Below are 12,062 nucleotides of genomic sequence, written 5' to 3' on the forward strand. Positions count from 1 at the left end.
ATTCTGGACATTTTTTTTTGTGAAATGGAAAAGAATGAGAAAATCAAGGGGACAAGGGAAAAAACCCACGAAGACACTCAAAAACATAGAGTTTACATAAGCTATACATCTACATAAGCACATGCTATCATGTCCTGTTCCACTTCCTTTGTCAAAACTAGAAATTCCAGAAATGCTGAACGAGTTCTACGACTATTCGTGATATGGCGATATACAACATTTTCCAGTTTTCCATACTTGTAATAACCGTACAGATATAAATAGTAACTGAATAGGTTAGGCCTAATCAAATATCAGATTGAATGCAAAAATTTTCACAAAGTCAAATACAGCTGGGAATATTTTTTCAGCACAATTATACGAGGGTTATTTTTTTTTCCACCTCCGATCGGCTGTAATAAAAAAACGGGAATTAATTGGGAAATTATTTTAATGCCAAAAAAAACGTACATCTTTACTCTATTTTTCCACATAATCACCATGCAGATTGAGGCATTTGTTGTACCGATGCACCAGCTTTCCAATACCCTCTGCATAAAATGATGCCTCCTGCCTATTCAGCCACGTTTAAAAAGTGCTCTGCAGTTCATCATTCGGCGATGGATTTCTGCTGCAGTGTGCCCTTCTGCCTGTAAGAAACGGATGACTCCACGCAGCTCGCATTTCGCCGTACAGTTTATCGTTGCAGCCATGTTGACATTCCCATAACCAAGCTTCAACTGGGGTGTGAGTTGGCCGCTCCACATGGTTGGTGGAAGGGGGTAAACACTACGAGAAGTGTCAATTCGTGTACGAGCGATTATGGTATCGATTAATGGGCATGCCATGGAGAAATGAAACTGTAATCACACTGCAGGTCACTGTTAAAACGTGGCTGAATAGGCAGGAGGCATCATTTTATGCAGAGGGTATTGGAAAGCTGGTGCATTGGTACGACAAATGCCTCAATCTGCACAGTGATTATGTGGAAAAATAGCGTAAAGATGTACGGTTCTTTTGACATTAAAATAATTTCCCAATTCATTCCCGTTTTTTTATTACAGCCGATCGGATGTTGAAAAAAATAACCCTCCTACTAAAATTCATTATTAAAATACTAAATTAAGTAAAAAAAATCACACTTTGTTAATATATAGGTTTGAAAAAGATACTACTAATGATATTATTAAAACCAACACAGAATAAACTTCTGCAATATTACATAAACTTAAAAATTTATTTAACTATTGAAAATGATTATAATTTTGAACATTTCTTACATAAACAACTATTAATCTACTAATGTAAAGCAGTATAGTAAAATTATGGCGGAGCCAAACTAGCAATTAATGAACATCAATTAAGTTTTAACGGTAATACCAAGTGTGAAGATGAGAAATGTGAAAAAAATGTAACCTATTAGAAAACTGGAAACACTGTACTGAAATGAAAACTGACAGCAGCGATAAATCTCTGTATGAACTAATCAATTATCATGCAGACAGTGCAGAGTAATGCGACCGAGGTCCACGGCCGGAATTCACCCAAAACTATCTGAATGCAAGTGGCTCGACGGGTGCAGTATTACAGCACGTGCCGACCCACAGCATGCCTTTCACTGTGTGAAGATCCTGGTGAAATAAATACAGTGATTTACCGCATGATTGTCGCACTTTTATACTAAAATCAAGTTTGAAAAGTAGGGGTGCGATTTTTAGGGGAAAAAGCATTTTTTGTTAGGCATAGTTATTCATAAAAGGTAAACTTATTCATGGAAAGTACGTTTATTTAAAAAGTAGAGTATACAAAAGCACGCGAAACAAGGGCAATTAATAAGTCATACAACAAAATCATTTTGATAAACTTTAAATAGAAAAACACAAACCGTGAGCCAGAACTAACGCACAACTATAGTCGTAGTACACACTTACCACGAAAGAATGCGGGCTATCAAATGTAGTTAACTCAGTATTAGACAGAGCACACGCGTTTAATGCAATTGGCGAGCTATCAATATCGATATCCGACTACATGCGTGTGCTCTTTACGGGACTCAACATAACCATACGTGTATGATGCCTACTAGCACTGACAACAATCTTATAAGCTGTATGTAGGCTTAATTACCTTGGTACGCGGGAGCGACGAAAGCGGTCAGATAAAGATTATAATGTTTTATAAAATGTCTTTACACAAAAATTTACACATCAGACTACTTCAATTTTTAGTTAGTTAAATAAGTAAATGGTAATATCCCAATGAATATTAAATTTCAACTTTAAAATACATCACTTTATATGGGGAAAATACCTACACAAAGTGCTCGTAATAAAACAGAGGGGCCAAAAACTGCATGCAACATTTATGCAAAAAATTTTTCCCAAATTTTGACACCCTTGTGGCCGACTCCCCTTATACCGGGGTAGTTGCACACGTCCGCACTCACCACACCAGTCCCGTGTACACGTCACCACTGACATACTGATACTGAGAGTGTAAAGAAATTAAGTTTAACAGACGCACATCGACTGGTCTAACATTTGGCAAGTGCGCAAAAAAATATATTAGCATACTAAATTTACCGACAGTCCTAGAAACTCTATCGTGATAGGTATAATAATGAATTACCAAACCAAAGATGCTCAAACTTAAATACCGTAAAAAAGGCAAACGGACTTAAAAGGTAAATTCTAGGTATCATTTAAATTGGTATAATTACATTCACAGTGTAACGACATTGGTTCACAGACACTCTTGCAGTATAATTAATTTAAATCCAAAGTCCCAAAAAAGTCTATTACGGAGAAGGGGGGGGGGGGGGGGGGGGGACCGAAATTATGATGTTCTTCAGGCTATATAATCCAACCACTAAATCCCGTCGCCGCACTCTGTTTTCAATACACATCTTCTGTAAATCGTACCAGCAGGGAAAATGAAGTACTAAAATCCAGTTCTCACACTTACTTGGTACTGAAGCATACCTCTGAAGCCGGAGACTCCCGGGGTCGGGCGTAAACCCCACTCACTATTTGCGCCTCTAGCAGTGCAATGCTTCTGTGGCCCGTGCACTAGCCCCACACCATCGCGCGCTCGTGTACCACCACGTTTTTCACTTCGCCAAACGTGCCATGGCATTACCGTCATATTGCCGTTAATTCTTATTCACGTAACGTAACACAACTTCCCCATGGCTGGGATGTGATTCCTACATTCACGAGCAGTTCCGCAGCCGGCGGTCAAAAAAACACTCCCTTCGCAAACAGCTGGCAGCCGCCTCCCACTCGTCACATCAGCTGACGTCACCCCCCTCCTCTCCTACCACCCCTCACTCCGCTAGATCGTTCACGTTACTTCTCGTACGTCCCACTACAGAGTAAGAGTACTTAACGTAAAATAAACCAACTACATATACTATTAAAAAGTTACAATAAATAAATATTAAAATACACCATTAAATAATACAAGGACATAAATAGAGTTATAAAAAATTAAATCATCTTAGAATAAACTTTACGCAAAATAAAAATAATAATAATATCCAAGACGACTAAGGCCGCCACAAGTGGCCTCACCCTAAAATAACGGTGCAACAATTATGCGATAAAACATGGTATTTCTGCATTACCTAAAGTGTCAAGGTAACAGAGGACACATAAAACTAACACTTTTTCTGTTTCAAGCTTTGCAACTTGTGCAAAGCTTCCCATCCCTTTCAAAGCTTTGAATGAAACAAATAGCAATTTTCCTGGAACATCTGAGAATCTAAAAAGGTTTTCCCTTGGTTTACTTAGATGTATCGTCAACTATCAACAAAGAAATGTTTCCATGATAAAAAGCCAGTTTCCACTATCGATACGCCCTTTCAAAAAGTACTGATTGGAGTGAGGCACACTCTAAGAGGGACTCACTTCCAGACGATGGCGTTCTCCGAGGCCTTGTACTTGGCCTTGCCCTTGAGGCAGATGAGCTGCACACCCGAGGTGTTGAGTGGCGTCGGGATCTTCACCTCTATCTTCTGGCCCAGCAGCGAGGGCTTGAAGTTGCTCTTCAGCACCACCTTCACCTCCATCTTGGTGCGGCCCACCTCCCGCACCAGCGGGATCACTCGGAACGGCAGCGAGATGTCCTTGGTCGTGCGGTACCTGCGGGTGCACAGACACCGGTACTTCCGTGCCTCGGCAGCAACTATACGACCCCAGGCCTCTTCCAGTGCCCTCTGATCCTACATTCTGGTTGCAGCACGTCCTCGATTAACAGATATGCTACATTCCCGGAAACTGTCCGTTAAGCAAAACATCCGTTAATTAAATCATGTTTACCCATGACAAACAATGGTAATGTCCCGGGGTTACGTTCCAAGATCTACCAAAAATGCCTAACATGCAATGTACAAACTCATGTAATGCAGGGGGGCGGCAGGATGAGTTGCAGCACGGTCAAAAAATCCAAAACTTAAGAGCTAGGACAAAGAAAGTGTGAAGGCTGTAAACAGTAGGTCTGGTGATCTTGTCAAGAGTGAGTGGCTGGTCCGTAACTTCACGGATCCAGATCTATATAGATTTCTATTCACAATGCACAGTATTTCAGCCATTGTCTGGCAACTAAACTCTTAAATATCCACCAATGTAACAGCTGTGAAACGAGAAAATATCATCCGCAGTTATCCAGCAGTCATGTTACGGTGACGGTTACGGCACTGCTTGCAGCGGCACGGACATGCAAAACCCATCAAATTCCTATAAGAATATTTTCAGCCTCGTTGGTGGATTCATGGGCCAGCCAAGGTGCTGTCATGATACTGGAGCGTGTAAGTCAGCCTGAAGTGACAGAATGTGTTGAGTGGCTGTTTCCCCTCTTATACCTTTGATGGAGGGAAGTTCAAAACTAGAAACCGATTAATTGTGTTCGTTTTTCATCCATATGACTAGATAGAATGAAACACCTTACAGAATAAGAATTCACTGAATGCAAAAAAAATTAAAAACATAATCTGTGTTTATTTCAGGTAAACACACTGCGAACAAACAGTATCTGCAGAACGAAGGACTAATGACTGGCTACAAACCTGTTTAGAATAGAATGGCTTGTATACGTAAACGTCCGGCAAGTCTGAACGACTGGCACCGATTCCCTAATCATAACAGACGCACGGGCTGGTGGAAAGGTTGAGTTGGCTGTGGTTTTCTTTATGCATTGTCAATATTAACATGCACCACATCTTGTACTCCTTTTCGATAGGTGCAGTAGAAAAACACAGGCACTCTTTTAAAACAGTTGTGTCATCCTTTGATATCCATTATGCATGCATACAAGAATTATTTAAGTCTGAAAGCAGTGCAGCGTTTGAATATGAGTGTAAGTATAGGTTATTCAAGTAGTACCAACAAAACCCCCCCCCCCCCCCCCCCCCCCCCCCCCCAAGATTGTTAAGTTACGATGCAGAAATGTTTGTAGCAACGAGTTATGCATCCATTAACCAAATTAGAGGCAAAAAATATTTTTGGCCATTATAACAAATGTCCATTAAACAAGTGTCCAATAATAGAGGACTAAGTTAATTAACTACAATTTTCTTCAATAAAAGTGGCCTCATACCAACCACCGACACATATCAAATAAATTAGATTCATTCTTTTATTCTTCTGGAATAAACCATACATACTCATTAAAAGTAAAAGTTTCTTTTTTTAATACACCCTGCAGCCTTGGCAAAATAACGTATGTTACTATTACTTCTGACTCACACAACCAAAAACCTGTGTATGAAATAATTTAAGGCCCCAAAATAAAATTAAAAATCACGTACAGAAGAATCCCGTTATAGCGAACACGGTAATAGCGAGAACACGGCTATAACGAGGTCTTTTTGAGGAATTTACGGCGTGATCGCGTGAAGCGCGCTTTGGTTATTTGTCTGCTTTATCTCCACCCCTCTCGCTTGCCACTCGACATCTTGCCGATGACACCTGTCACATTATTCAGCCTTGCAGTCGCCACCTAAGTGCGTGGCTTTAAAAATAGAATCCCGTCGTTTCTTTCTTTTATCGAACTTCCGCTTGGCTTCAAGGCCAAGGTATGCTCGACTCGAATAAACCAAGCCTTTGAATATACATATACTTGTACGCATTTCTTATTATTTAGAAAATACACAAAATCTATTTTTTCCCGCCATTAAACATAACAATGTGCATTTTTTTTAATATAAATGCTCTTAATTAATTTGTTGGGACATTTTCATTAACAAATAATAACATTGTTTATAACTATGTTAGGCCAAAAAAGTCAGTCGCCTTTATACTTGTTGCTAATTGATCGCATTAATAATACACAAATATTTATAAACTTGTTTGGAATTATTTAAGTCGTGACACGTTTACAAACACGTCACGTTATTTATTTTACTATCTGACTAATAGTAGGCACTACCATATTTATTTCCGAATCGCTAGGACAGTTTTCTTGTAACTTTTGTTTCGGTCAGTTGTTGGGGTATCTGTTCGGGAAGGGGGTGGTGATGGTTTTGAGTTTAATCCCAAATTTATTTTCAAAAAAAGTTTACAGGTTTCTTTAAATGAAAAAAGTATAGTTTTCCAGCGACTATTTCGTTTGAGGCGTACGTGCGTTGCCACACTCCTGCTTTTTTGTAAGGAATTAAATTGTCGTGCTACACTAACGCCGCCTGTTAGCAACATCCCGAACCAACATGGCCGCCAGCAGACAGCCCGCGTCGACAATAGATAGCAGGGCAATGCTGCGTCGGCCGCAGGCTGAGATGCTATACTTACGTGGCGTGGTAGGGTATTCTGGTTATTTTGACGCAATCGGTGATCGCATCCGTACTTGTGGGGTATCATTTTAAAGAGAATTCACACATCTGCTCACAGAAATTAAGATTTTGTTAATATAACCTGTTATTTTCCAATTATACAGGTTTAAACACAATTTTTATGCTATTTTCGGCAAATTTTTATTTTTTGGGGGCCAAAATCTGTCCAATTCGTTTATAGCGAGGACACGGTTATAGCGAGGATCAAACCCGGAACCGTGACACCTCGCTATAACGGGTCTCTAGTGTAATAACATAATAATTTACAAATTTGTCAAAACAAAAAGACATTATTTTTAGAACTATCTGTTTACTGCAGTCACTTACTGACCTGAGCCAAAGCAAAGAGTCTGTAGTTTACTTCTGCTTTCCAAGCTACCTTGAATTGGATGAAACATCAATTATTAATGTTTCAGTCAATAACAAAGCACACCTTATTCTCAAAACTGGCCTACTAGATCTAGTAAACTAGTAGTCCTAAGCATTATGATCAAGACATAACCACATATTTAAAAGTGCACGATTGTTATTTATATGAAAGTTTATGTTTGTTGACATGCTTTTATTTAGTTTTTATAATTGAAAGTAAAAGTGAAATTATAATTGTGTGAATGATTGGGCTTTTGGACTGCTTTACTGTTCTATGATATATTATATATTTTGATATTGGCACTCCTGCAAACAGAAAAAAAAGTTTCTTTGTGCGGGGAAAAGTTTTCTTCTGAATTTATTTTCAAAAAATGTGCAGCTAATCTGTGGCATGAAATGTCAGCGTGTCTCACCGCATGAGCTCGAACTCCCCGTCCGGGGGAATGAAGCTGATGGAGTGCTCTGTCTCGAACTTGCTGAGCTTGACGCACTGGTGGAACTGGCAGTCGTCGATGACGACCACGGGCTTGCCCGAGCGGGCGGGGTCCTCCGGCCCGGCGGCCGGCGCCTTGCCCTTGGCGTCCATCACGATCTTGTCGTTGATGCCGAACTTGCACTCTGGCATCCCTGACAGGTAGGACTTCATCACCACCTTGCCCGCCACGTGGGCCGACAGCACCTGGCCTGCAACCACGCGCTCGTGCCTCAGCCCCCTCCCCCTCTCGCGATGAGCAAACATTGTTAAAACGATACAACAAAAACAATACCTGCAAAAAATAAATTTAAAAAGTTTACTTCCGGTTTAAAATTAAATCATATCAAGTCTGTCCAAACAAAACCATCCAAATAAAAAAAAAATCATTATTACTTTATTTTTAAATACAAGCTTTCATAAAATAAAGGGTGTGTGTACTTGCGTACGTGCCTCGGAAGTTATACGTACTCTGGAGTAATAAAAAAAAAAATCACTTTAATTTTGCATACAAATAGTTAATAAATACTCAGTATTCAATATTAACATAAACATGTGTAAAAAATTAATTAAATGTAGTAAAATAATCGAGATAAACCATAAAAATAAAAATTAAGTAATGAAAATTAATAAATACGGGGTTTGTTCCATTAGTAGTGCGACCAAATTCATAAGAAATCATTTACTGCATGTATACATATGCATCGTCACATCAGGAAAAAATTTGACACATTACTTATGGAACGCACCCAGTATGCTGAATTTTTATTCTAATTTTTTAATTATAATTATTAAATAATAATGTAATAATTTATGATCTTTAATGCATATGAATTATACAAACAGAAAAATAACCTCACTTAAAAAAACACACTTGAAAATGTTTATAAACAGTTTCTACATTTCACTAATATTCACAATATATAAATGTTTTTAATTATATGGACCAGTATGCAATATCAATCATTAAAGTATATAATTGAAAGAACACAGATAAATTTAATTTGTATGTAGTCTTTTTTTTTCATCCTGTGTAAATTTCAATTCATGGTAAGCGCGCAATGTAAAAATTCACTTTCATAATTTTTTCATGAGGCGCCTAAAGAAGTACAACTTCAAAAAAAGTAAGTTCATTGCTCACAGATGCTTCCCCATCATGAACTTTCTGAAGCTTGGTAGAGAGTTTAAAAACAGCATTGAGTATAATAATAAATTTGAAACTCCAACAGATTGTAGGATTCCACAGATATCACACTGAGCAGGAGTGACCATTCACATAAAATGTCCAAGGATAAAAACTTTATGCTTAGTTTGAAAGTGGGTTAGTAGTTCTTCTTTACAGGCAATTCATTCGAAGAAATTATCCAATAGTTTCATTCCACTAGAGGTTTCAAATGCCTATTCTTGAAACTGCTCTAGGGAGTATCTGAGTTAACAGTGTCTGGTTAACAAAACATCTCTTTTAAAATGTGGCATCATGACTTTTAGTGTTAACGTCACTGGCAGAAAGCCAATTACAAATAAAAGGAGCATTTCCCACAGAAGTATATTAATTTTTTGTCATTCTCTTAATCTCTATTATTTTGTTGGTGGATGTGGTAGTTGTGTGTAATTAGTTGTATAAGCAAAATTTAAAAAGGAGTTGTAAAGTTACACCTGACCATCAGAAAATTCTAGTATCATTTATTTAAAAAAAATTTTTTTTTTTTTGGGTTGGGAAAAGTTTTCTTCTGGATTTATTTTTAAATGTGCAGATAATCTAACAAATAAATAAATTTAAAAAAAAAATTGAGTTGATGCTTGTTGACTGTCATGCAAAATGGCATTTAATGTCACTAGTATTTTTGATGTACTAAACCTAACCCAACTTAACCATTAACAATATTTTATAGTTTTTAAATGTAGCTAACCTAGCCAGCTTGTTACAACCCAGACCTCCCTGGCTAGCTCAAAATTGACCTGAATCGCACATACTTAAAAACTCTTGAATTTGTTGCATTCCAAAATACTATACAAATTTCGTAAAAAGTTGCTCTAAAACATTCATGATGAAAATAAAGTCTCTAGTGAAGTATTAATGATTTTACTACTTTAAATTATCCTTCACCTAAAACTCACATTTGCACAAAGGCCATCATCATCTTCTGACCATAAATCTGTTCCAGATTGTACAAAAAAAAATTCTTTGATTCAAGAAAAACAATTTACTTTAAAATGGTACTGAAATGTCTGATGAAAAATTTACTTATTACTGCTATTAAATCCCATGATTTCACTCAAACTCATGGTACAAGCCAAGTACAGTAAACTCTCGATTATCCGTGTTCATTGGGACCTTCCGATGCCCGGATAATTGAATGCCCATAAAAAAACCCGGATAATCTGTTTCACCACTTAAAAATGGTGTATTTACTGGCAAAAGAGTGTCTCTTCAGTAGAATTCCACGAGTACAAGCAAAGGCTTCGTATACCGTGTCCCAGCTTATTGGATCGTAAACAATACTGGCACTGTGTTGCCGCCATCCTTCTCCTGAAGCAAAGCGAGAGAGGGCCGTGGCTATGCTGGCGCCGAGGCTGAGACTGAAGGCTGTTGTTGGGTGGGGGTGTGGGGGGAGGAAAGGGTGTCTGGTGGCGAACAACATGCTCCCTTTCTCACTCTCTCTCTCTCTCGCTCAGCGGTTTCAGAAGCCCTCCCCCTCCCATTGTGTTACTGGCTGCTTCGGCCGGTAGAGGGGAAATTCCTAAACCACCCCCTTCTCAAACCCTCCCCCCCCATGTGTGTACGTGTGTACGAGAGCCCTGTTCCTTTTGTGCGTGTGAGACCTCGTTGCGTGCGTGTGCGCGGCAAAAAAAAAAAAAAAAACACACACACAAGCACTCTTTTTGTGTAGCTTTACAGGTTTTAATGATGCAATATTCCAATAGCGTCTGAGCTTTCTCACAAAATTTCCTTTGTCTAGTTGTGTGGAGGAACCAGGGATACCGCCGCTATGTTGAGATGCGCCACACAAAGAATTCACTTTTATTAATATAATATAATATCATTAAAGTTGTGTACATTACTGTGATAATGTAAAACACATTAGTGTGTCAAATTTACGTATGCGTTTGGTTTGAAGATAAATAAAAATCCCTCACTTGCTTTTACGTTTAGAAGGCCCTGCCACACTGTCTGATCTACTTGCAAACTGCAAAAGTTTTTCTTCACTTTTATTAATGTCTCGCACGGTTTGGATTCCAATTTCATATTCCTGTGCTAATTTCGCGGCAGTTTCTCCTTTTTTTAACCTGTCCACAACTTCTAACTTCTCTGCTATTGTCAGCACTTTACATTTTCTTTTACCAGACATCATTACAAAAACAAATGTGCCTGGGAGAACTGATGTAAATAACTGCGTGAAAAATGCCTCTTCCAGCCGTCAGGAGTGTGGGAAGGTAAAGAGGTAGAGGGACCTTTTTTTTAATTGTGGTGGGGCGCTGTGAAAATAACGCTTGAAAAGAAAATAAAAAAAAAAGGGGGGGGAGGGAGTTGAGCCAGAAGCAGCAGTCAAGGCATTCCTTTTTGGTTTAAAGTGTGACAAATTGACGGGTGAAGGTGGCGGTGGAACGAGGGCATAGCTACACCCTGTCATTTTTTTTACAACTTCATAAAAAAATCAAGCACGGATAACCCGAAAACCGGATAATCCAGGCCCGGATAATCGAGAGTTTACTGTACTTCCATACTTTGACGACGACGAAATGACTCACGTTTGCCTCGTTAGGGGCTTAACACAGAGTTCTAGATAAAAATACAAAAATTTAAAAAATTGGAGTCACCCGGACAGCAGCCGCAAAATCTACTTTTTAACCACATAATCATCTATTTTTGAGTCATCACCTGACCGCGACCATTCTGTACCACAGTGACAAAATAACTAACGACTAACTTGACTACCTCTATCCACGAGGGAGGGAGATGGTCACATGTCCCCAACCCAATCATACAACAGCTAAAGACACTTTTAAAAATCAGCCAATCAAATCACAAGTTACAAGAATTGAAAAATCTCTGCATACATATTACATACATGTCTCTTTCCTATTTTGTTGATACATTTGTCCTTGAGATGCCATCCTCGGCAGGGAACTACCGTTTCTGTCTCTCTCTCACACTTCAGGGCACACACTCTCTCTCTATCTCTCTAACACTATATAATTTTACCATCACATTCCATAATAATACTTTCATACAATGGATAATAATAAACTAAGTAAAGAAAAATGTATGACTACTGTTGCAAACTTAAACAAACCAAATAGGTAATAAGAATAACACATTTTAGCAGCTTTTAAACTTTAAATAAAGTATATTAAGAGACATACTTAAAAACTTAACTAATGAGAAATAAGAGCAAAACAACACATTGTTAACAC

The 12,062-nt window shown here is 38.4% G+C and overlaps 1 protein-coding gene across 1 annotated transcript in view; it reads right to left on the reverse strand.

The window, feature by feature from the left end:
- Positions 1-12,062, reverse strand: part of LOC134536629 (AP-2 complex subunit mu) — a 30,432-nt gene that overhangs the window by 11,253 nt on the left and 7,117 nt on the right. The window contains exons 5-6 of the mRNA XM_063376420.1: positions 7,588-7,858; positions 3,888-4,121 (exon numbers count right to left, since the gene is read on the reverse strand). Coding sequence (XP_063232490.1) covers positions 3,888-4,121; positions 7,588-7,858 — 505 coding nt within the window. The remainder of the gene's footprint in view (positions 1-3,887; positions 4,122-7,587; positions 7,859-12,062) is intronic.

The sequence above is a fragment of the Bacillus rossius genome, chromosome 11 (assembly GCF_032445375.1).
Source record: "Bacillus rossius redtenbacheri isolate Brsri chromosome 11, Brsri_v3, whole genome shotgun sequence".
NCBI classification, from domain to species: Eukaryota; Metazoa; Arthropoda; class Insecta; order Phasmatodea; family Bacillidae; genus Bacillus; species Bacillus rossius.